This window comes from Pezoporus occidentalis, unplaced genomic scaffold, assembly GCF_034315485.1.
Source record: "Pezoporus occidentalis ecotype Australia unplaced genomic scaffold, CSIRO_AGI_Poc_V1 ctg6, whole genome shotgun sequence".
In the NCBI taxonomy this organism is placed as follows: domain Eukaryota; kingdom Metazoa; phylum Chordata; class Aves; order Psittaciformes; family Psittacidae; genus Pezoporus; species Pezoporus occidentalis.
The window spans coordinates 8,390,723-8,417,268 of NW_026915943.1; the positions used below are offsets into that span (position 1 = coordinate 8,390,723).

The window sequence follows — 26,546 nt, forward strand, 5'->3', positions numbered from 1 at the left end:
GCAGAGTGTAGGTGGGAGTCCTCCAGGTCAAGGTGAGGTTTCCTGTGGGTGAGCAGCACAGGAACGATGTGCTTTGGCTGTTGGTGTAAGTGTGTTACGGCAGTGCCCTAACTCCTGTCTTCATGTGAGCTGAAAGTGGTGTCAGAGTCTTTTTAATAAGACGTTATGATTTTGGCTTCAATTTTAGGTTTTCTTACTCTCTTATGTACATGTGTGAAATGCAAAGCATATTTAATGAGAGAATACTTCAAGTGCTTCCAAATTAATTAAAAGCAGTTCCACATCTGGAATAAATCCAGTACCTTTCATGGATGGCTTCGACTTCATGGGTTTTCTCTCTTGTGAGAAGCCCTGTGAATATCCCTGTGAGGATGCTCGTGGAAGCTGAAGTTGCAGAATCCAGGCTTATTTTACAAAAGGGAGAGATCTGAAGCCCACAAAGATCAATGGGATCTTGTCCTTTATTCCAGCAGACTTCAGATAAGACCGAATCATGTATGCAATTATGATATGCCTATGCACGGTCAGGTATTTTCAGGGTAACTGTCTAGAAGGTAGCTTTGCAAGTCTTAATTAAAATGTCTGGTTCCTCATAGTTTAACTGCTGTTTAAATGAATGCTGGTTTAAGTGGGGCTTGAATTAGGCACCACCAACAAAAAAAAAAAAAATTTATCATGAACTTTTTTTCTTCTCCCTCTTCTGTCTCCAGAAGTAAATGAAATGATCAGATTTTTCTGTATGGGAATGTTGTGATTTAAACTGACACCACAAAGTGACCTAGAGATAGGCTTATTGCACAGATAAAAATGCAGGGTTGGGTTGTTTGAACTGCATTAGCATCAGAATAAGAAACTGCAGGGTGGGTTGGCTGAGATAGCCATGCAGAACTGGGGAGGGTTCTTTGGAAAGCCTCAGAGCTGGGAATTCTTTTCCATAAATAAATAAATCTGTGTCCCGAGCAATTAATGAATACAGAAGTCTGGGCAACTTTTAAGCTGTTTGGGATATTTGAAAAACCCATACGTTGTTCATGTTAGTGTTGTTGATTTCCATTCCTCCCCCCATTATTTCCATTTTAAGGTGGGCTTTTATTTGACTTCCTTTATTTTTGCTGAAGGATGCTGATGAGAATGTTTTTGCCAGCACTTTTCTGTAACACCGCTGTTAACACCCACATCAGTTCCAGCATCTGTTGCAGCAACGTGATGCCCCTGAAATTTTTGATCCTCCAGATACAGGTCAGGATTGCAGGCAGCTTAGTGCTTCAAGGACTTTGTCTTTGGAGTTGTCTGTTGGCTGCTTGTGCTGGTTACTCTGGGAATGCCAAGGAAATTATCTTGCAGGGGTCCCACTGTGAATGCATATACAGCTTTTCTGGGGGATCTCGGTGTGTTTCACAGACCCAAACTAATTAAACTTCACGACGTTCATGTGAGGCAGATAAGCATGAGCCACAGTAAATAAGCTAAAACAGAGAGAGGTGGTGAGCTCAACTTTCCCATGGTAGTGAACAATGACATTCCCGTTGAATGGAGTTGTAGGTGCCTTGGAAATGAGGCCACTGGTGGCTTGGCTGGAGAGCTACTTTTGGAGATGGACTTTGTGGAGGCAGTTAATATCTGCAGTTTTACAATCCAGAGTTTGCCTTTTAGAGGCTGAATTAGTTCAGATCCCCTCAATGTTTCCTTGCTGGTGAGTTCTTGGTGAGTCTGTATAAGCAGCAGCATGTTGGGAGGTTACTGAAATGTCCTCTTACCCTTGTAGAGTTGAGTTTTCTCAGTTATCCAGCTTTGGTTGGAATCAACTTTTAAGTATCATTCTGTGTTAAGAGGAAAGTCCCTGACTAAGGTGCGCCAGCTCTTACAGTGCTAACAGCTTTTGAAAATTGCTGTGCTTTTAACTTCGTTGGGGTAGTGTTTCCAGTAATTCCGTCTCTGATGTGGCTTTTGAGAGAGGATCGATATGCTGGAGATTACTGATGTGGTCACTGTTGGTCATAGGCAATAATAAAAAAACAGTGCTGGTGAAGTGAACTAGCTGGCAGTACAGTTAAATGGAGTGGGAATGGGAAAGTTCGCTTGCTTAACTGCCTCAAGTGCACAGTTCTTTCAAGAACAAGAGTACCAGACAATGCCTTTAGAAAACAAAGGTTTACCCAGTCTGGTAACTCATTTATGTAATTATAGAGGGGGTTTAAAGAAAGCAGTCTAGAGGGGGATGCAGGGAAGCATCAGATAATTATGGTACTATAAGCAGGTTTGCAGATACACGGATACAATGCGTAGGTTTCCATTAGGGCATGCTGTACAACTGGGATATATTGACAAAGAGAGAGGAAAAAGCAGTAGTGAGAGAAAGCAATGGCTCTAATTTCTACAGCCTTTCAAGAAAATGTCTTAGGTATAGGAGCCAGCCAAAAAGGTTAATTGGGCAAGATCAGTTATTGTGCTGTGTGAAAGTGAGCTTCAGAGCTTGAGAGGAGAAAGCATCAGACAAAGCAGAGAGGTGTTTCATGAGATGAAGCTATTTGTGTGCTGGTGAGAAATGAGGATTAACCCCAGTCTGGAAGAGGGGAGGTGTAAGAAAAGAGACAGAATTTACTGAAGATGTCAATGTTGTTTCAATGATGCAAGACCCTCAAAGCAGTATGCAGATGGAATGAGAAAGGAAGGGCAGACAAGTTGCCTTTGTGTCTGAATAAAGAGGCAGTGAGGGTTACAGCAGGAAAGGAGTAAAGTTTAGGAAAACCGAAGAGACAAGGCACAAAAGAAGAGGTGGCACAAAGGCGATGGAGCCTTTTGTACCAACTCAGCACAGTGCATGAAAACACCCCAAAAAGTGACCAAGTACTGCATGTACTGTGCATGTGCTGGTGGGCAGGGGCTGGCAGCCAGGTTATTCTAGCACTTGGCTGTCTCTGCCTGAGGCCACACTGGAAATTCTCTGTGTAGCTTAGGCTATATGCTTTTATATAAAGTGTTACAGTCATGGAAAAGAATGAGCCAAAGGGAATGTAAAGGTCACAGAGAAAGATTACAGGGGCATCCAACGGAAGAAGCAGGGATGTTGAGGTATGTGCTCTTATGAAGCTATCACGTGTGCTGGAAGGGAGGAATACCAAAGTTTATCCACAAAGTGATGGGGTGGTTGAACCTGCTGGAACAGCTTTGTACTCAGTGACTGTTGGGTGGAATAAGCTGCCACAGAAACGAGGAGAATAAATGAATGCTTGTTGAAATTGAGACTAAAAGCTGGGGATTTGGCATGATTATCTACATGCTAACACCAAAAAGCAGGAGTTAATTTTGCGCTGGCCTCCTTGCTGTAGACCTGCCTGTCTTCTTGGGAAATGTCCCTGAGAATGAGCTGTTGATAGTGGAGCACAGGCATTCATTTTTAAATTAATTTGAATAATGTGGGCATAAGTCAGTTTGCGTTAGTGCTTGATGCTAATGAAATGGATTTCAGACCAATGGGCTCCGGGGAAGAGTGGAGCTTCAGCATTTCCCCTGTTGCACATTTCAGTCTGCTGAGAAGTTGGAGCAAAGGGCTGCATCTCTTGCTTCATTTGTTGCTGGTTATGCAGTTTAATTAGTGCCCATCATTACACATTTCTGAACAACTCTCAGGAAGCTGAATATGGGCTTAGTGAAATCCGTAACTGCAGAGGAGCTCTGTAACTGGATGCTAAGAAGGGGCTGTTCATATGCGGGAGACAAAAGGGTCCTTTATGCAAAAGTAGCTTGTTAGCTTTTTGTTTTTAAGCTGTAGCATGTCTAAGCGATCAGGGTGTCACACACTAATAAACTGGCCAGCCCCTCTGGAATAGACATTCTTGGTGGTGATTTGGAAGGTGCATTTATACAGTAGTTTCCAACTTCATTACTACGCTGTTTCCTTGGATACTGAGTGTTTTGCATATAATTACGAGAGGGGCATTAACAATGCTTGGTGGTTCTAATGGTTTTAATAACATTTTTCATACTACCTGGTTAGCGATTCTCTTTTTCCTTTTAATTTCCTATATCAAAGAGGAAAAACAAAAGGAAGTGATTTCTGTCAGCTAATTTGCACAACTTCTTTTGAGCCAAGAACAGGTTTTATTTCATAAAGTGTGGAAATCCTACATGCTATTTGTAGAATTATGTCCCTGAATGGGTTGTAAATAGGAGTTGAAGTGGTTCATTGCAACATCAAATTCACACTGTTTGGGAACAATCTTACAATAGTAAAGAAAAAGCTGTTTAAATGCTGGGCAGTAAACAAAATTTGTTATGGGTGTGAAAGCATTTAAAAATACTTCATGTGTCTATTTAAGACTTGGGTATTTTGATAGTGCTCAGTATGTTTCTCGAAGGTACTTTCTGCTCTTTACACACCATCTTGGTTGCCTCAACTCCGGCTGTTGTTTGACAAACAGTTTGATCTGCCATGGACATGAAAAGGATCCCTCCTGCCTGCCCAGGCGCCCGTTCCCATCTTCCTCCCTCCCTTTTGTTCACAGGCATATTTGCAATAGGGTAGCTCAATCCACAGCGAGAACAAAATCAACAAAATATACTCCAAAAAGGAGGGGAAAGGAGGGAAAGGATCGGGGGGGGGGATAAGCCCAGGACAGCTGGTGGCCATGGTGGCTTATTTGGCTGTAAAGTGATCACCAAGCTGTGCTCGAAGTGACTGTGCCTGAGTACAATTTGGCTTAGTTGTGCAGGGTGTCTGCAGCACTTGTGAAGAAGGTTGTAGGAGCGTCAGGCCGTGATGCCTGGGCTGCAAAGGATGCATTTGTATGTGCTTGAGGAGTGTCTGTCCGGGGGCAATATTTCTGCATGTCAAAAAAGAATTAATGCTTTCGTGTTCTCTGAGACCTCATTGGACCTCAGGATATCCCCTAGAAACACAGCAACAAGGATTTAAACTCTTAAATGACTGTAACTGTCACAAGCTATGTAGTTACATGAGGTATGAGGGCAGCTGGGCATGATGAAATAGGCTGTATGTGTGTGTGCAAACACCCCCCCACTACAAGCGTGCTCATTTATTGAAACTGCTTTTTAAGTTCAAACCATTTTTTTTTACTGATAAAAGAACTACTTTATATTCCTCCCAGTACTTTTTCTTCAGAGGAACAATTGTATATTTCATTTAATAAAATAAAATACAATAATTTTTCCAAAAACCACCAAATACAGAATTTAATACAGTAGCATTTGACCATAAATTCTAGGGATACATGTGAGATGGCTCTTTTACAGTACACTCAGTTTTATTGCAGTCCTCATAGTGGCTTTCATATGCCAAAAGCTATTCAGAGTCTTTTCTTATAAAAGTGCTATAGAAGTATATTATATCCACAGACATTTTGTCCTTACCCATTATAGTTTCACAAGCGAGGCACGCTTCCTTTTTCCCCTTCTGTATGGACGTGTAGTATTGCTAGGTTTGCTTTAGTAAGCTGGTGCATTGCTATTTTATAACTCTTCTGCCTTTTCTGTTCCCTACTTTCATCTTAAAAATACAGAGAGAACAGGTAGTGCAGCTTCAAATAAGGCAGAGTTATTCCTGATGACTTTGATTCTTTCACCTCTTTACCTTTCTGGAGATTTTCAGGGGTCAGATTGAAATTGGCAGCTGACTTTCAATCAGTGCGTAGCAGAGCTTGAGGAAGAGCTATATGCAAGTAGTGCCTTGCTATGTGAAACTTCATTTCCAGTTGAGGTTTTAAATTCAGCAGCAATGAGCCTCACTGGGCTAGCAGTTGATATTTAGGCTGGAGTCTATTTTATTTCAGCTAACAGCTTTCACCATCTCTTATCAGAACAGAAAGGATAGGAAAATGATGAGCATGTGGCTGGGAGGCACGGGGTGTGAGTTTGCTTCTGTAGGATGCTCTGAGAAGGAGCATCCACATGCCTTTTTGTAGGGCAGTCCCTGGGAGTTATGCATCAGCATGGCACCTTTGGCACAAGGTGGGAGCAATGGAGCAACTTGGCACAGCCAGGCCTGGATTTGGAGGGATCTGGTGGCATGATATGGGTTTGCCAGCACTTTTTCCCTCCTGGTGAACAAACAGAAGATGTAGAGCCAGTGGCTTGCTGTGTTTCGGGGCCATGGATCAGCAGCTCAGGGATGTGTGGCCTGCCCTGTTTATTGGCAAGTGCCAAGTTGGATGTTCAGTGTTGTGTGATGTGAGGCATCCCTGACCAATATTTGTTGCTTTCTGTCCAGAATTTGAGGGTACAGGCTTGCAGCTTGACCTTGGGCTGCAGATGATCCTGACTGCAGGAGAGTGGGGAAAAGAGACTGCAGAGAGTGGGGAAAGGTGAGGCGACTGTTCTTCCTCTTGGCTGCCATTCTCAGACATCATGGGATCACAGAATCCCAGAATGGTTTGTGTTGGAAGGACCTTAAAGCTCCTCCAGTTCCACCCCCCTGCCACAGGCAGGAACACCTTCCACTAGAGCAGCTCGCTCCAAGCCCCTGTGTCCAACCTGGCCTTGAGCACTGCCAGGGATGGGGCAGCCACAGCTTCTCTGGGCAACCTGTGCCCGTGCCTCAGCACCCTCACAGAGAAGAGCTTCTGCCTAGTATCTAATCTGAATCTCTCCTCTTTCAGTTTGAAGCCATTTCCCCTTGTCCTACCCCTACATGCCCTTGTAAAAGCTTTCTTGTGGGCCCCTTTAGGGGGCTGGTATCATTGCTACCCCTGCCTTAGTAGCCTCCATTTAATAATCAGTGCCTCCAATTAGCTTTCGAAGATCTATACATAATTTTGAAGACGGAACCCAAACTCCTGACCTGTGAATAAATGATGAGTTTTGAATGGTTGCCACTGCAATGGTGGTGAGAAATGTAACTGTGTGACCCTCTGTTCTGGAGATGCAGGACAGTGATGCTGGTGAGCATTGCTTTGTAGAGAAACCTTTTTGCCATGCATCATGAAGGTGCAGAAGGCAGTGTGCTGAGGTGGTAAGAGCTGGCAGGGCGGTTGGAACTTGATGATCTTAAGGTCCTTTCCGACCGTAATTAGTCTATGATTCTCCATGGGGTGTCTTCCATGTGGCCTGGAGCAAGGAGCTTTCCACACAGACTGGGCTGCTGCGCTTGTTTAAAATGCCTTTCATGGTGAAAGGGCAGATCATAGCACTGTAAAGCTATTTTCCCAAGTCTTCCATGCAGGAATCCTGTGGATATTTGAGGGAACATGTTTTTCCCAAGGGAAGCATGGAGCTTTGTTAGTGATGAGGGCTAAAAAAGCCTTTCAACTTATTTAGAAAAGAAAAATAAAATCAATTATGATTTTGACATATGAAACTGCTCATGATGAAACAATACTCTTCCTGAGGTTCTGCCTGTAATGCCAAACATTTTAAAGGCACTTCTCCAAGGTGATTATTGAAACTCTGTATTAAGATATACCTCATTTAATCTAGCATATGCTGATTGCCATGAAGAGATTTTCAACAGATACTGTACCGTGGTGTCTGTTATTCTCCAGGACATAAATAGCTGCTGGACTGTAGATGACTGTGTGGGTAGCTGGCGGCTTATGGGTAACCTCTTTTCTGGCACAGAAATAATGGGCTGTTTGTTCCTCCAGTTGAAGTCCTGATGTGTTTTGATGTTTCTGATTTACATTTTTAGCGCTGTTGCTGATACCATTCAGTGTTCTGGGAATGGTCTTTAAACTTGGTGTTTATTTTGGAGCGTTGGTTTTCCAGCAAACAAATATGTGATTAGCAATTAATGGTTTTGCTATAAATAAACTAAAAGTGAACAGTTCAGCTTGAAGTAGTGATCTCTGCTCTGCAGAGCTTTTAATTGCGCTGTGCCTGCAAAGTTGAGCCTTTCCAAACACGCAACAGGCTTTGAGGGGCTCCCAGCTGCGGCGGCTGAACTGGACGAGTTGGAAAGCTGAAGCTGTAGTGGTTTGAGTTAATGTATGGTTAGCTGAAAAATGGTTATCATCTCAAATGTCTCTGCATGAGCCAGCCATTGGAGGAGGGCAGAAGCGTGCATGGTCTCAGTATGGATGTGGTGGGAGTTCCATCATGCAGAAGACTTTTAATGCCTTTCCCTTGCAGGCTGCTCGCTGTGGGGTGGGTGCCTGGTGGAGCTGGTAGCAGAGCCAGCATTGTGCAGCCAAGGCAAAATCTGTCTGAGCAGCACCAGCACTCCCTTGTATGCATCAAAAATAGCGTGTTATAGTGTCCCATTCAAAGTAATGGCATTCAGCATCCTGTATGTATTCAGGTATTTCTAATGTGGATATCAGAAAGCTTTCTTCCTTGCAGTGACTGGGCCTTAACACATGGGCTGGAAAGGAAGGACATTTCTAGGTTTCTGTCATGTTATGTTTGGTTTAAGGCTGACTCCATCTACCTGTTTCCCACATATCTGCAGTGTGGATTCCACTTACCTGAAAGAAACCGTGATGTATTTGACCTGATGTATCTGTGAGTTGCGTATTAGGCAGGCTAACCGATTTCCATAGCCTGAGCTGGATGTGATTTTAAGAAATAGTAGCAATAACCTTTTCTCTTTCTCGAAACGCTGCCTGTTTTAACAAGCAGCAACCTTTCTGGGTTTTTTTTTGCACAGCAGTTTAGAAAGCAACCACTGTATTTATCAGTGATTGTTTTTCTCTGTGTTTTTGTGAACAGTTAGGTTAGGGTTCCTTAAGTTTTCAGAGGCTACTTCATCAGAGGGCCAGTGGGAGGCTGGTTTTGGGGAGCTGCCTTTAAAAAAGGTGGTTGATCTGCAGTGCCTGGAAGGGCAGACCCATGTGGGCATCTCTAGCCGGTCATAGACAACTCAAGTGGGTTGCTGCAGAAGCAGCTCTGTGTTAAGCCTGTGGCAAAGCAGCAGGTGCCAGCACCCTGCAGATTCCTGCCCTGTCAAGAGAAAAATGTTCACTGCTAAATCTGGGTTTTGTTCTCAGATCTCAAACTTGTTGAGAATCTCAATCAAAATATTTGCTCCTTGCACTTCAAGCATGATCTCTCTGTATTGCGGTGTGTCACAGCCATCTTGAAGAGAAATGACATTGAAAAACCAACAATCCCCTTCCTATACCTGAGAAATAATTTTTCTTTCTTTTTTTTTTCCTCTAGAATCATAAGATTTAGGTTTTTCCCAAGTGGTTGTTCTGTTCAATTATGCTTTTTTGTTTTTCTTAATGGCACCTGAATGCATCCATGTGTCTTCTTCCGAGACTTCTTTCTGTATTGCTCAGGCTATGCCATTTTCTCAGGTCACTTTGTGTGTTGCTCCTGCATGGACCAGACGCAACCAAGTTATGGTAGAAACTCGAGGACCACCAACCCTGGCTGCACGGTTGGACAACAAGCCTGGTGGGCAAGACGATGCCTCTGCCTGTGTGCGTGGTGACTGTCACTGTGCTTTTTAGTGGGTCGTGTCCCACAGTGCTGCTCTCCAGCCCTCCTCATCAGGACCCATGCTCTGTCTCTGTTCATGTGTGGAATGAAATGCTTTATTCTACAGTCTCTTTGTAAAATCCTTACTGAACTGTCATTATTTTGACTCGGCATCTTGTAATCATAGAATCATGGAATGGTTTGGGTTGAAAAGGGCCATTAAAGATCATCTAGTTCTCCAGAGTCTCCTGGTCTCTATTTTATATTGTGTTTTTTACTTGGAGCTGTCAACTGAAAAGAAGCTTTTGTATATTCATCTCTTTTTTGAACACCTTCCTTTTGCCCATATTGCCTGGGCCATTTGAGCTGCCTTACCTCCACACACGGAGTGTTTGAGGGAGATATATATAGATAGATATATATATGTATAGTATTTTCCCCCCTGAGAGTAACAGCTTACTCCAGTCCTTACACCTACATACCTATTATGGCCCTGGAAACAGTAGTTGTAAATCACAGAGACTTCTTTCTTACTATAAACTATATCCAAATAGTTTATACAAGCCTGTGCAAGCTGTCAGAAGGAGCATGTGCAGCATCCCGAGCACAGAGCAGACTGGTGGCAGCACCTTGGCAGCGCCTGGGACAAGCAGGAGTGGGTTTGCAGGAAAACTACCGTGGAAAAGAGTGCAGTATGGGAACAGCCTTGCATGGGAACGATGAAAGATGCTTTATCAGCTGCAGGGACACATCTGCATCAGTGCTGCACTGTGGCCATCCAAAGTGCTTCTTCCATGGTGCTGCATGGCAGGGTGTGATCTTGCCTGTGGGTCCTCAGCAGCAATTCAGAGAGCCCTGTGCCCCTGCGGTTCAGAGCTACAGCTTGGTAAAGAACTATTTATGGGGATCCTGATTAATGTGTGGCAAAGGGAGAGATGGGGAAAAACCAGCAGTGACAGGAGTGTGACTAACCAGTCCTAGATTTTTCATATTATTGTACCTAGAAAGAGCTTCCAAGCCAGGGCTCCTTGTATGGGAGTCCAAGTAGATTTATGATATAAACTGAAGGAAAAACATCCCCAAACCACCAAATAAGCACAAATTGTATCCTTGAGCATGTTTCATAAGGAAGCACGTAGCCCCCTTGAAAATAATTGGCTCATTTTGAAACTGCCCAAAGCTTCCCCATTTTACAGTGATTAAGAAGCAGGAGCCAGGGGGAACTGGAGATGTACAAAGCATGAAAACTGGATATCAGCCTTTGTTTCCTTGGGGGCAGACCACCAAGGGACAAGCTCAAATCAGTTGTAAGGTGGCTCCCAGGAATTTGCTTTCAACAGATCTCGCATGGAGGCGAATTATTCCTCTTTTCTCCCCCCCCCCCCCCCCCCCTTTCCCGAAGCCACATTTCATCCTTGAGGGGGAAGGGAGAGTCCAACAGACCCTTTGCATCCTCTCCCTGGGCAGACAGACGACGCCTGGCTCCTGCTCACAAGTGGAAGCATTTGCTCATGAACTGATACTCGGCAATAATTGGTGTTGTATGGAAAAAATCCCAGCACCTGCTAGCAAAACAAAGTTATTCATAACATACGGCCGGGTGGTTAAATCTTCACTTCCTAGGGACGGCCTGAATTACACTCAATGCATGCTGAGCAGCCTTTCTTCTGTGTGGAATTATGTGCAGGCAGCAGGAGGATTTGCAGCTCTAAGGACAGTTAGGATTTATAGCGCTGTCTTCTGCAAGGACTTACTCTGCAGAAATGGTCATTTTATGTTCATCTTCTCTTTTTGGGATAAACACATCATGATATAATCATATGTATGGAAAAGCGGATCTTTGTGCTCATCGGGGAGCAGGTAGCCCTGTGAGTTTATCCCCTGTTGTACATCTGTTGGTGTCAGGTTTTTTTCTCCCCTCCTGCCTAGAGTTGAACAGGCATTTTTAATTCACTTCTGTATGGCACAAATTCTGATTTCTTATTCTATTTTCTGATTCCTTTTCCTGGTCAGTAGATCGTTAGCTTTTCCTAGCTGGGTAAATTACTGTGGAGTGCAGCTCAGGGAAGGTGTCTGGCTGGATGAAGTACCATTTAAGTGTGTTTTTTCCCCATATTCTCCTTTGACAACATGCTAGTGGTACTGCCTGTGTAATGAGGGGAGGGTATGAAATCCATGGCTGTCTTTAGTCTGTGCCAGAGTTTTGCTAGTAGAATGACATCTTGGTCTTTAAGTTCCATGTTCCTTAGTTACTAATTTCTATGAGTGTGGAAGTTTTCCATGGGTCTGTGCTATTGAAGAGACTTCTTCCAAGAGAGGGCAGTGATGTACGTGGGCTCTCTCCTCCTTGTTGCATATCGTTAACAGATTGTGAAAAACACCTTGTCCTATCACTGATGCAGGTTGACCAAAGCTTTTAATAGGTGACAACTGCAAACCACTTAAGATGCTTTGTAACCTTCATTGCACCCTTTTGGCAGGTCCCCACAGCCTGGTAATGCAGAAGTTTTTGCTGATGCAGATGCCTGTTGATAGAAAACAGCACTGAATAAGAGGCTCCATGGATTTGCCTGTGTGACAAGCTTGTAAGTTTAGTGTTTTGATGATTAGACTATAAGAATAGGGTACTGCCAATGGTGACATTTGGGTGAAAGGAAGGAGTTACTTCTAAGACTGAGGTCACTTCAAACAAAATCAAGAGCTTCTATTCTTGCTGCAAATGCATGGCTTTGTTCCTGTTAAGACTTCGTGTGCATGTGAAGTTAACGTTCTTCTGCCTCCTAGAAGGGACTTTTATATTTTCAAATATAGCTTTTTGCTGTAAAGATGCTCATGTAAAAGAATTTAAATAACTACCTTTTGAGAGAGAATTGTGGCAGCTCTCCTGAGAAAGGAGCAATAATTCTGAATTGACATATTTTTCCATACCATGAAGTCACCATGTTCTTCTACGTGAGAAGGCACTCTCCCTTTCCCAGCTTATTCAACAGAGATATCAGTCAAGACAAACACCTTCAAGTCAAGGTTTTGTGACCATTTTTTCACATATACAGGTGCATAAACATCTTGACTCTCAGAAATTTGTCATCTGAAGTTTAGAAACTGGTTTTTCTCCTCCCAGCCTAGAGGACCCTGCAGGTAAAATCTTTATTGGGTCCATTTGGTGAAGATGGAAGTTAAGGCACAGAGTAGTTTCTTCCCTCTTCTCCTTTCAAAGAACCTGTAGAAAGTCTTAAATAGATGTGTTGTATTAGCTTGTCATGTTGCCTAAGTTAATTTACCTGATAGTCAACTGGAAAAATCCTTTTCTCATATGTGTAATAAGGCTTAGAGGGTAAACTGGGAAAGAGAAGAAAGGATTTTTTTTTCCCCTGTTATGGCCTGCTAAAACCTTACTTCAACTGCTTGTTGAAGAAGTTTACCTGCTGTATTCCTTGTATTCTATAAAAGTCCTTTTGGCTCATGTTTATGCAAGAGGAATATGCATTGTTTTGTTTTTCAAGGGCTTTTTTATGGTATGGAAATCTTTGGAGTTAGAAGAAGGAGCCTAAGGAGAGGGAATCAAAGGATCATGCAGCACTTGTCTCGTATCTGCACGTTGAATTAGAGGCACGAGTTTGGTGTGCAGGAATCCTGGAAGTTCCTGGGACTTGAATCTTCCTTCTCAGTCTGGTAGGGTGTTATGCTTGGATGCAGCCCAGAGGTTGCCAGAGCAAAGATGAGAAAAAAGAATGATGCTCATACCTCTTGCAATTCCTCTAAGGAGAACTGGCCACCTGCAGGTCCCTGCAGGTACTCTGCAAGGTTTGGGTCACATAGTTAATCTTTGCTCAAGTAGAGAAGGAAAGTGACTGGGTGGAGAACTGAATGTGAAATTATAGAGTGATGTGATGTTCAAGTTTATTTTAAAGAGTATTAAAAATCAAGACACACCGGTCTATTTCTCCATTCCTCTTTCCCACTTCAAGGCCAGAGTATTTTAATGTGAACCCGAGTGGAAAGATGCTGGACTCCTGTGCTGTCTTGGCACCTTCTTGGGTATTTAGGAGGTTTTTCTTTTGGTCTGTGCTCTTGTTAGAGTGGTTTCTTTTCTTCAGACTAACCATGTTAAGCAGTACCAGTGGATATATATATTTTTTTAGTAGCTCCTGCCCAAACATTTTAAAATCAGGCAAAAGTAATCACAACCTTTCTCTTCACTCGAAACCATAACATTTTTTTGACAAGAAGTGCCTTCAAAGAAGTGCTTCTTAATTTATGGTGGGTTGCTTTGTACTTTGTTTCTGTAACCTATCGCATTACATTTCCTGTGTGTTGAGTATGTATGTATTACGAGCTCTTAAAAACAAATATCCCAGAAGAAAGGAGTTCAGTAAGTGAATAAAGCATTCTTGGGTCGCACAAGTTCCAGTTTAATAGCTCATCCATTGAGACTTTCAAATAATATAATGATGATGGCTGTATAAATATATGGATAGATGACAAACTTCAATGAGGAGCTTGTTACAACTCTGCATACCACATCTGAAATGAAATCAAACTCTGAAAGTGCTGCCTGATGTGAAGGTCCAATTTTTCCAGTGCCAACCTTGAAATTATACCTAAAAATACAGAAGCTGTGTGTTCGTGTGTACGTATGTATACTTAACTAAAACATGTGCTCAGGGAAACACACATATATACTTATGTTGTTTGTAGGTGGAACTTAGTGTTTCAGGAGTGACCCTGTTTGCACTGAACCACTAAAACTTTTTAAACTATTGACATGACTGAATTTACAGCAGTGTGTTTGAGATTAGGTCTTAGCCCTGGCTTTCTCTAAAAATAGATAAATGGAATGGGAGCATAAGGTTGTCATGTTATATTGCCTCGGATATACACAACTTTTTCATTAGGTTCACCTAATCACATAGCTTTGTAACTATCTACTTTGAAGCCTATCTGCCACAGCAGAGTCTATAACCTTGGTTAGCCTTCGGTACAGTTAGCATGAAGGTAAAGTTTTACATCATTTTTTGCTTGTAGCAATGAATTACTCAGGAAAACTGATTTCTGATTATGGTGGACCTGGGAACCTGATATTTATGGCCATGAAAGGTGGAAAGAAGCCATGTCAGGCTGAACTATGATGTGGACAAGAGAAACTAGAACACCAAATGAGACGTAAATAGGATAATACAATTAATTTCATTACACCAGAGAGACCTACTTCTGAGAAGCTGCTGAGCTCCAGTGAAAAGAAGTCTGGGTGTTGATATGAAACATAACATCAGTCTCCATCATAAGCCAACAAAAAAATCACTTTCTCTTGGCATTGGGGAGAGGCTGGTATTGCAGTATAGATGGAGGATGCTGAAGTGCTCTTGGTGAAAGGCAGCAAAACAGTGATTTGTCTGTTGAGTATTTTAATGCCTCATCACAGAAGAGGCTCAGCCCTTTATTTTGTTATGTGTTGGTCTCTTTACAAATTAGAATTTCTCATTCCCCTTGGCTGGCTTTTCCTTGGCAGCATACTGTATATTGGTTGTATTTTCTACTTGAGAGCGTTGTCTCCCACGCTAGGCTGAAGCAGCAGCTTTTAGTGGCAGTACTCAAAGTGATCACATAAAGCCCCATGAAAATAAGGGACTTTGAGATTTTCACACCGGTGGATTAAAGTTGATGAATGTTTGTTGTGCTGAAAAACAAGGTGTCACTGCTCTGATCTTTTAGCTGAGTGAAATGACAACAACAATATAAAAGGCTTTCCTAGCTGAAGTAGAAAAAATCCATCCTGGGTCTCCTGGGTATCAACCCTGAGCATGGGGAAAGCACAGGGAGACTTGGTTCCTCACGTACACAAAGAATATTGGAGAATTGTGCATATTTGGTATATAAACTGGGTGAGATGTTAATCACAAGACTCATGATACATGCTCAACAATTGGGTGGGCATATTGAGAAAAGGACCTGCCACATGTAGTTCTGTGGGGATTTGCCTGTTACTAGGGAATAGAGGTCCAGGAGATGATAGAATCTTGAATTTTTACTATCTTTTTTAAGAGTTTCCTTTTCTTTTTTTTTTTGTTTTTTTGGTGGTATAATAGAAAGGAAAAGAGGAAGAAAACGAAGTAAGGGGAGAACTGCAAAACCAGCTTTGTTGGAAGATGAATGCCTTGACAAACACTTGGGAGAATTGATTAAATCAATTAATGTGTTAGGCAATGGGGTATAGACTGTGGGATCAGGAAGTTAAGTGTTTTGTGTGGACACTATAACGTAAATTGATTGTCATTAGTACTTAAAACTGCAGTTGTCATTCAGTTCTATTGGAGGTAATAACTAACATGAATTCATATTCCAAAACTTGCATGCAATTTATAAATCTCCTAGGGGATGCTGAATTCATGTTGGAAATTTAAATTCACTGCTGTCATTATCGACATCTTTTCCTATCTTTTTCCACTATGTATTCTAGCATGGAGAAAGCTACGTTTTTGAGCAGCTTTTTAAATGACAATGAGAACAATGTGTGTGTGCAGTGGGTCTTTCAATAATTGCCTTTTAAAATTGATTTTTATGATTTTCACGAGTAGCAGAGAATTTACTCTGTAACAAAGAAGCTTATTCACACCACCCCACTGTAAGCACCTGGCTCGTTTCCTCAGGCACCTTTCTTCTTTCAGTGGGAAGCAATAGGCAAGACCTGGCTCACAGCTTCTGTACCCTCCAGCAGCTTCAGCCAATGTCTCTGCTTATGCTGTCGCTGTTTAACCTCCCAGTTTAGATCCCTGAAGTGAGGCACTGAGGCTATTTCACAACAGGACTGTATGGAGGTACTCCAAATCTTCCTCAAATGGCTGCTTATTAATTGCATTTGAATACTTACATTTATAATGAGCCTTGTGAAGTCAGTAGAAAGGCTCTTGCTGCTTTGAGGTGGTTGGAGTGGGACAGGCTGGATTGAGACCAATGGCAGTGGAGCTGTGTGCCTTATCCGTAGCCAGATTCTGCTTGGGGTTACCAAAGTGAAATGCAGTATAAGCTGGAGTTCACTCTGTCTGAGCAAGGATGCATTCATTCTCTTGCTGGTCAGGGTAGCCTGTGTTCAGCAGGACATTAGATTTGAGAGGTCTTCACCTTTCTTAGGTTGGGATGTCAATAGTATCCAGCAAATAGAACATTTATTGGACATACAGAAAAACCTGTTCTATCTATGGCCTTGTTTAGGGTATGTTACCCAGTGTTACTTGGTGAAAAGCAGTGACCATAATTACAGATGCGTTGTGGTACATATGCAAGGGTAGGGTTACATCCTGTGGGCTAAATCAGCTGTGCTGTTTCCTAACCCGAGTCTTCACCTGGGAGTTTTATTGAGGAATTTTATTTTCTTAATTATATCTTGCCTGCTCTAAGTATCTGGATATGTGTATGCATATATATGTAATTGCATTTAATTAGCTATAATTCTTCCTTAATTTTGATTTTTTCTGAAGGTACCTGTAGTTAAACTAATGGCTCGGTAGTGACTTTCCTATACTACTTGTTCTTGGTGACTCAAAATTCATCAACCTTGTGATCTTTCTTAACTGTCCATAAAAAAATGGTAACATTTCGCTATCACAGCACTGCACACATAATAAAAATGCTGTCTTCTTTCCAAACACTGGAACTAAAAATGACTTTTCAGTATGCTCTGAAAACAAACAAGTTTAGGCTTAGTTGGAGCTACTGGTAAATAAAAACAATAATTTCTGTATGTGGTTCATCTTCTTATATAAACTTATTCAAATGCGTGCATCTGATTTTCATTTTTTTTCACTGTGGTTGTTGGCTGTGTGTGCATGTGTGTATGGATGTGGTAGGATCTCACAGTTTTTTATGGTATACAGTTATGTATATGTGTGTCTACGTGTGCATGCATACATATTACACACTCACACATGAAAAAATATAATCCAGACCCGATGTGGTTGTGAGTGTGTATGTGTGTATATATAATATTCTCCCTTTATGTTTTCAAAATATGTAGTGACTAGATGTTACATGTATTTTTAATTAGGAATTTAATAAGTAATTTTGACATGACACTTACTGATCACCTATTTTGTGTTTTCTCTCTCTGTCCCAGGGTGAAAGAATGATGTGATGGAGGTGAATATGGGCCGCTGGTCAGGCTCTTGGCCACCTCTGTCATGCCTTGCCTTTCTGATTGTTAAGCTCCTGGCCTCTGTTTGCCAGGTTGTTCATGGGACCACTCCACTTGGCTTTCACTTTACACATTCCACTTACAATGCTACGGTGTACGAGAATTCTGCAGCCAGGACCTACGTCAACAGTCAAGCGAGGATGGGCATTACCTTGGCTGACCTTTCATGGGATATCAAGTACCGGATAGTGTCTGGTGATGATGAAGGCTTTTTTAAAGCAGAGGAAGTCATCATTGCTGACTTTTGCTTCCTAAGAATAAGGACTAAAGGTGGGAATTCTGCTATTTTGAACAGAGAAATCCAGGACAACTATTTATTGATGGTGAAAGGGTCTGTCAGAGGAGGGGACTTGGAAGCATGGACAAAAGTGAACATCCAGGTTTTGGATATGAATGACTTAAGACCTTTGTTTTCACCAACCACGTACTCTGTCACGATAGCAGAAAGCACTCCTTTAAGGACTAGCATTGCACAGGTAACTGCAACAGATGCAGATATTGGGTCCAATGGTGAATTTTATTATTACTTCAAAAACAAAGTTGATCTCTTCTCAGTTCATCCTACGAGTGGTGTTATCTCCTTAAGTGGACGATTAAACTACGATGAGAAAAACAGATATGATCTTGAGATTTTGGCTGTGGACCGTGGGATGAAGCTTTATGGAAACAATGGTGTAAGCAGCACTGCCAAGCTTTATGTTCACATTGAACGTATAAATGAACACGCACCAACAATAACTGTGGTAACCCATATTCCCTTCCCATCAGACAAGGAGCCTACCTATGCAGTTGTTAACATTGATGACCTAGATGAGGGAGCCAATGGAGAAATAGAATCTGTTTCTATTGTGGCTGGAGATCCACTAGAGCAGTTCTTTCTGACTAAAGACAGTAAATGGTTGAATGAGTACAAAATCAAAGAAAGAAAGCCTATTGACTGGGACAGCTTCCCATATGGTTATAACCTGACTCTCCAAGCAAAGGACAAAGGATCTCCTCAGAAATTTTCTGCGGTCAAGCTGGTTCACATTGCTAGTCCCAAGAAAGAAACTGTCCCCATGAAGTTTGAAAAGGAAGCCTATGATATTTTGATCAGTGAATTTTCACCTCCTGGTGTGGTGGTTGCAGTAGTTAAGCTGATATCTGAGCCACAGGGTGTGGAATATAGACTATCTCCAAGTGAGGAAGCTGAGTATTTTAAGATCAATCCAAACACAGGTCTTATTGCTACTGCTCGTCCTTTAAAAATCATTGAGAAGGACCTTTATGAATTAGAAGTATATACGAACAAAGGCAGTGATTTAAAAGCACACGTTACTGTCAGGTTAGAAGATGCCAACGATCACACTCCAGAGTTCCAGCAGCCCTCCTACAGCGCATTCGTCAATGAAAGTGTCCCTGTGGGATCTAGTGTTTTGGCAGTTTCAGCAGTTGATAAAGATAGGGGAGAGAATGGATACATAACATACAGCATTGCCAGTCTGAACTCACTGCCATTTACAATAAACCAGTTTACAGGTGTCATTGGGACATCTGAAGAGCTGGATTTTGAGTCCTCACCAGAAAGCTACAGGTTCACTGTGAGAGCTTCCGACTGGGGTTCTCCCTACCGCCACGAAAGCGAGGTGAATGTCACCATATACATAGGCAATGTCAATGATAACAAACCCCTCTTTGAAAAAGTGGCATGTCAGGGAGTGATTTCCTCTGATTTTCCTGTTGGCGGTCACATCACTGCTGTTTCTGCAATAGACATAGATGAGTTAGAGCTCGTGAAGTACAAAATAATCTCTGGAAATGAACTTGGCATTTTTTATTTAAATCCTGACTCTGGTGTCCTGCAACTTAAAAAATCTCTAATTAATTCTGGCATAAAGAACAGTAATTTTGGCCTTAAGATAACGGCAACTGATGGAGAGAACTTTGCTGATGCTATGTTTGTCAATATTTCGGTAGTTCATGGGAAAGTGTCTTCAAAGGCCTTTAGCTGTAGAGAAACTAGAGTTGCTCAGAAGCTAGCAGAAAAATTACTCAAAAAGGCAAAAGCAAATGTGAAGCTGAATTTGGAAGATGGTTTCCTTGATTTTTATTCGGTGAACAGGCAGGCACCGCATTTTGACAAATCCTTCCCTACTGATATAAAGGTTTCAGAGGATCTGCCAGTTGGTGCCACCATCCTGAGGATAAAAGCCTATGATGCAGATTCAGGCTTCAATGGAAGAGTACTTTATACAATTTCTGATGGTAACATAGATAGCTGTTTCAACATTGACATGGAGACAGGGATACTTAATGTTCTTATGCCCTTGGACCGTGAAAAAAGAGAGCTTTATGTCCTTAATATTACAATTTATGATTTAGGTAATCCACAGAAATCTGCATGGGGACTGTTGACTGTCACTGTGGAGGACGCAAATGATAACAAGCCTGTTTTTTTACAGGATAGTTACTCAGTTAATATTTTAGAAAGTACAAGCCTTGGTACAGAGATTATCCAGGTAGAAGCCAGAGACAAAGACCTAGGAGCTAATGGTGAGGTGACCTACTCAGTACTGACAGATACCCAGCAATTTGCTATCAACAGTTCAACAGGAATGGTGTATGTGGCCGATCAACTAGACCGGGAATCAAAATCAAACTACACACTGAAGATTGAGGCTAGGGACAAAGCAGAGAGTGGCCATCAGCAGTTTTCTGTTGTGCCTCTGAAGGTGTTTTTGGATGATGTCAATGATTGCTCTCCAGTCTTTATCCCATCCAGCTACAACGTGAAGGTCCTTGAGGACCTGCCGGTTGGCACTGTCATAGCTTGGTTGGAAACTCATGATCCAGATCTTGGCCTCGGAGGTCAAGTCCGTTACTCGCTGGTGAATGATTACAACGGGCGGTTTGAGATAGACAAAGCGAGCGGTGCCATCCGCTTGAACAAAGAGCTTGATTACGAGAAGCAGCAGTTCTATAACCTGACCGTGCGTGCAAAGGACAAGGGGCGCCCGGTTTCTCTCTCTTCGGTTTCTTTTGTGGAAGTTGAAGTGGTGGATGTTAACGAAAATCTCTATACCCCCTATTTTCCTGACTTTGCTGTCATTGGATCTGTAAAGGAAAACTCCCGCATAGGTACAAGTGTTTTGCAAGTTGTTGCTCGAGATGAGGACTCCGGAAGGGATGGAGAGATCCAGTATTCCATCAGGGACGGCAGTGGCCTGGGGAGATTCAGCATAGATGAAGAAACTGGTGAGTTTCTGATTTCCTTTTCCCTTTGTAGAGGTTTTTGCACAAACAAAGTTTAGGAATAATTATGTTCTACCTTTAACAAGAAGTTCAGTTCTTCTTAACAGGCAAGCTGAAATTATAAATAAGGATTTTCCAGGTACAGTGATGACATGATTTAATTACCTGGTTACATTCATCATTCTGTAGGTGTGAAATAATACATGTTCCTTTTCAGCAGCTATTTGATGACTCCATTTAGAAAACAGTGATAGTTACGGAATGACTCGCTTCCAGTCACTGTATTATCTGTTGATCGTTGTAAATTACTCAGGGCATCTCCACAGAGTCACAACACTTATGACCTTGAATGCAGTGTTAAAGGCAACGAAAGGAAATAAGGAGCCTGAAACAAGAATTATGTCATCCTGAAACCTATTTGTGGTCTTGTCCTTATTGTTGTTGTGAATCATTTTTCATGGGAGTTAGCAGTCTGAAATTGGCATGCCATTCTGTATAATATGCTTTCTTGTGGCACAGTGTTCATCAGTGTTGGCATGCTTATGAACAGGTACAAATACAAGGGACAATGCTTAACTGTAAACCAACTGTTCTAGCTTTCCTTTAGTGGTGATAGTATGGTGGACATTGATCTTAGAAAACACTATTAATAGAGGAAAGATTTTGAAGATGCTGAATTTCGCTGCCATGCCACCATATTGGAAAATGTGGAAAATGCGAAGTATAAAAGGCTATCTAGTAAGCCACTTGACAAACTGGCTTTTTAAATGTCTGATAGCTGTGGGGAGTCATGCTGCAGCTGTGGAACTAGGACTAGTGAGGAAAACAGAAAATATTAGTCAACAGTTTCAGAAATTATATTAAATATGTTAGGTCTGTGGGTTTACTGTGGTTTAAGCAGACTTCGTGTGTCTTTTTCTAAAGCTTTTAATTGAGAATGTGGTATTAAAACATAAGATGAAAATGTATGTTTTGGCAAATTCAAACTGTTTAATCAAATGTCAGCTTTCTAAACTGAACATTATGAAAAACAGATGACATCGCAAATGCTGCGGATCGCATCTGAGCGTAAGCAGGGAAAAATATTTTTCTTTTATTTGTGCCGTAGTCTCCCTGCTGCAGCTGTGCACAGATGATAACAGTCAAAGCCGTGTGTCCAGAAACATCAAACTTGAGTGTCAGAAGCCAAGAGGGCGCCTACTCTAATTTCCAGAAACGTTATGAACTCAAGAGTCCTACAGTGCTAATAGCAATCGAAGGCATTAGGGCAACATTATTTACCATTTTGAACATGAATTTCAGTTTTAAGCTCTTACATTTGAAAATTTTGGCCTAACTGCTTTTTGAGTAGCATCAGCTTGAGCTAAGCAGGTTCCTTATAAAGCAATGGGAGACTGGTCCAACTGCTGCAGTATTGCTCTAGAAATCTCAGGATTCAACATCTATTGAACTGAAGTGAATTGGTGGGGGAAGAGTAAGTTAGTGCATGTTGCTCATTATTAAATGAACCAGGGTTTTAACCCTGTGCCTATGTTAGTAGGGGCGATAGCCTGTAATAAATCAAGAGCCCTGTTCAGTAAAGCAGGAATCATGCAGCTGTTGGAGAGGGTCCAGAGAAGGGCCACAGAATGATCAGAGGGGTGAAGCACCTCTCCTATGAGGAAAGGCTGGCAGAGTTGGGGTTGTTCAGCCTGGAGAAGACTCTCGGGAGACCTTATTGTGGCCTTTCAGTTCTTAAAAGGGTCCTATAAGAAAAATGGGGAGAGATTTTTTAGCAGGGCCTGTTGTGATAGGATGAGGGGTGATGGTTTTAGACTGAAAGAGGGCAGATTCAGGCTGGACATGAGGAAAAATATCTTCACGATGGTGGTAAAACACTGGCACAGGTTGTAGATGCACCATCCCTGGAGACATTCAAGGCCAGGCTCTGCGCAACATGATCTAGCTGAAGATGTCCCTGACCATGGCAGGGGGGTTGGACTAGATCCTTTGAAGGTCCCTTCCAATCCAAACTATTCTATGATTCTATGTTTTGACATGAGTGGGGATTATTATCAATATTCCACATTAAATATACTTAGTTTCTTTCCAGAACTGTAATCTAGTTTGTGTGGGGAAAAAAAGCTCACAATCCCCAAACTTTAAAAGTTGCAAATATCTGTCTACCTTTCACACTTTCACAAGTATTTTTATGAAAATCAGCCTGGCTGTTTCACTAAACTGTTCCAAAGACATTAGATAATCCATCAGATCAAAAGACTATTGGATTCTTGTTTTCTCTGTTTTCCCCAGCTCTCCAATACAGCTGAAACCTTCTTGAAACCTACTTGGAGAACACGGTGCATAGCTGCAGCTAGGGCAATGTGGAGAGCAGGGGCTGGAGGTTCAGGAGTTACTCCAAGTTACGCTGTTGTAAGGCCAGTGCAGATCTTGACCTGCTGTGTCAAATAGGGCTCAACATTAATACTCTGCTATTGAACTGGTGGCAACTTAAATGCTGCTGAATGATGAATCAGCTTTCTAGCTGTAGGAGAGGACTCAAATCACATACTGAATTAATTTACCAAGAGATAGCTGTTTATTTAGTTTCAGTGCAGTTCATTTGTCACTTTTAAACTGACCCACTCTATTGGCTTGTGCATCGTCTCTCCTGAAATTTGTGAAGGTAAGCAGGAGCACGAAGTACAGCAAATCAATATTTTTGGCTGCCTTAATGAAAAGAAGACTGCAGTATCCATTATAATCATTAGGATATAAACTGGGCCAAATTCATCCTGCTATGTGAGCAGGCTGGATTCCAGGCAAGTCTGTGATTTTAGCAAAATTCTGCTCAAGTACATTATTTTTATTCTTCTGCAATATTTCATCTTAATGGTGTCAGCTCGTGTGCTGAGCGTGAAGTGCCTGTGCTCCCTGAGGCACATCAATCCTGAGGAGAGGATATGGTGCAGAGATGCCCAAGGAGAAGCTGGCACGCATGGTGGATCCACACCACACCATGCTGCTGCCCACTTTGCATGGTGGCTTTGTTCTTGTTCCACGATAGATGTATATAGGTACATGAGGTGCATCTTGTGAGGAAAGACTGAGGGAACTGGGGTTGCTTAGTCTGAAGAAGAAAAGGTTCAGGGGGGACCTTATTGCTTGCTACAGCTACCTGAAAGGAGGCTGGTCTCTTCTCCCAAGGAATAAATGATAGGACAAGAGGTAACAGCCTGTAGCTGTGCCAGGGGAGGTTTATATTGGATATTAGGAAAAATTTCTTCGCTGAGAGGATGCTCAGGCATTGGAACAGGCTGCACAGGGAAGTGGTGGAGTCACCATCCCTGGAAGTGTTCAAAAAATGTGTAGATAAGTCCCTTGGTGACATGGTTTAGTGGTGGACTTGACAGTGCTGGGGTAGTGGTTGGACTTGCTGATCTTAAAGGTCTTTTCCAACCTAGTTTATTCTGTGATGTAACTGAGCTTGACCTGGGTTTGGTGTGGGGTCCACAACAGGCTGTTCTTCATTCAGGTCTGAACAGTCTTCATGGTGATCAGGCTTGGGAGTTTGCTCCATGTTGGCCAATATGGATCTCTCTGCATAGAGTGTATGTGCAATTCTTGGTGCTGTGGCAGTTTGGAAAGAGATGTGACATGGCGGGGGGGATCCTGGGACTTCCTTCCCACAGTGCTGCTTTTTGCCTTGTGTCATAGAGAATTGGTTTTGAGTATTGTCGTCACTGTGTTGCAGCATTCACTCTTAAATGCTCCAAGTCGTATGTGGTAGTAACCAGAAGCATAGCGAGTGTTTGCCAGCTAGAAGTATTTGAGGAAGTGAAATTTTACTTGAATTTGGTCCCACAGCCTTGTGAATCACTTCCAAATTTATTTCAGTGAATTTATTTTCCTTTTCCAGGAGGCAGAGCCAGTATAAATTTATAAATCAATGAAATCTCTCCTGAAATAGAAGGCAGCAGTTCCTGACCTCCTCCAACTCCATCCCTAGTTTCTCACTAGTACCTTAGCCAGCAGACTAAATTTCACATGGGTTTACATCTCAGCTCATGATTCATAGCTAAAAATCTGGTTTAAGACTTTTCTGGAGTTAAAAAAAGGAAACTTTGTCTTTCATTGATAACTCTTATTTATTGATTCCTTCCTTAATGGAGATTGAGTTTGTTGTGAGCCTAGGTGTGTCATTTAAACTGTCTTCATTGGGCTATTTATTGGGTGTTGGTATAAACGTCACAAGCTTGCCATTTAAGATCCCTGCACTGAGGAGCATATAACATGATCCTACCATTTATGGGTTCTCTCTTTCCTTCTGTCTCCTCCTTTTTTATTTTTGCATCCCTCTCATTTTTGGACTCAAGAGATGTAATCTATATGATGAAATATGCTCATCCACTGTCAGAACTAATCACTGCAGGATTTCTTCGTAGTCAACAGAGAGAAATGGGCAATTGAGAAACATGATTCATTTTACCCTAAAGTAAAAGTAGGAAATCATTTGGATAAATCACGTCCTAAAAATGTGCAAAGGTCTTTTGTATGACTAGCTCAGAGACAGAGGTCTACACTAAATACCTTGTTTTGGTCAGTTGTCACCCATTCCTGTTGCCTGTAATAAACCCAGAGGGGGGCCACAAAGATGCTCAGAGGGCTGGAGCACCTCTGCTCTGGAGACAGGCTGAGAGAGCTGGGGTTGTTCAGGCAGGAAAAGAGAAGGCATGGGGAGACCTTAGAGCAGCTCCCAGTGCCTGAAGTTGCTGACATGAAAGCTGAAGAGGGGCTTTTGATAAGGGCCTGTGGTGGTAGGACAAGGGGGAATGGCTTTAAACTGAAAGAGGGTAGATTCAGATTAGATAGAAGTTCTTCCCTGTGAGGGTGGTGAGGCATGGGCACAGGTTGCCCAGAGAAGCTGTGGCTGCCCCATCCCTGGCAGTGTTCAAGGCCAGGTTGGACATGGTTTGGAGCAACCTGGTCTAATGGAAAGTGTCCCTGCCTATGGCAGAAGAATTAGAAATAGATGATCTTCAAGGCCCCTTCCAACCCAACCCATTCTGTGATTCTATGATACACTGTCAGGTTTATATGCAAGGTAATTTGTGATGACTACTCTCTACCAGCCTAGTTTCAGGAAGTTATCTCTCAGTATGATACCCACACATAAATATACTTCTAGAAGTAAAAAGTGGAAAGAAGGTTCTTAAGAGTATAGGGGATGAGACTGAGCATCCCACCTTCTTTTTTATCTATTGAAGTCATCAAGATCTGGTGCTTTGATCTTACTTGTGGAAGTGGGTGGTAACCTACCCCCTATGCAACTCAGGCTATGGAGAAGCTCAAGCCATTTCTTCATCTCTAGTAGTGCTTCCCGCCTGGTATGTTCCTCCATGCTCCTTGCCAGTCTGCTAATGGTTCTGTAGAAGATAATTGTGTAAAAACCCTCTATATTTCCAAGTTGTTGTAACACAAAATAAGGAGAGATCTGTTAAAGATTTTCATGGGATGGCAGTGTGCTCTGAATTTTCATCATAGTGATAGCTCTCATAGATATAACTACTCTTCTGGAAATGGTCTCTGTCAGAGGTCCTCTACTGTCTTCTTAAAAGCTTTGATTTTCTCAGCTCTGGTATGCACGTCCCTCATGGTGCTGATACACTACAGCAAAGTGGTGCATTTTTGCTGTCTCAAGAGCTGGTGGTAAGTCCAACAGATGCTATGTGTTTATGATGATACCACCTACCTTGGGTGACTAAATACCATC

General features: G+C 42.2%; 1 protein-coding gene across 9 annotated transcripts in view; it reads left to right on the plus strand.

Annotated features, from left to right (window-relative positions):
* Positions 1 to 26,546, plus strand: part of FAT3 (FAT atypical cadherin 3) — a 413,096-nt gene that overhangs the window by 72,970 nt on the left and 313,580 nt on the right. For all 9 annotated transcript variants that reach the window (XM_062639304.1, XM_062639310.1, XM_062639307.1 and 6 more), the window contains exon 2: positions 17,486 to 20,797. In XM_062639304.1, the coding sequence (XP_062495288.1) occupies positions 17,503 to 20,797 (3,295 nt within the window). In that variant the 5' untranslated portion in view covers positions 17,486 to 17,502. The remainder of the gene's footprint in view (positions 1 to 17,485; positions 20,798 to 26,546) is intronic.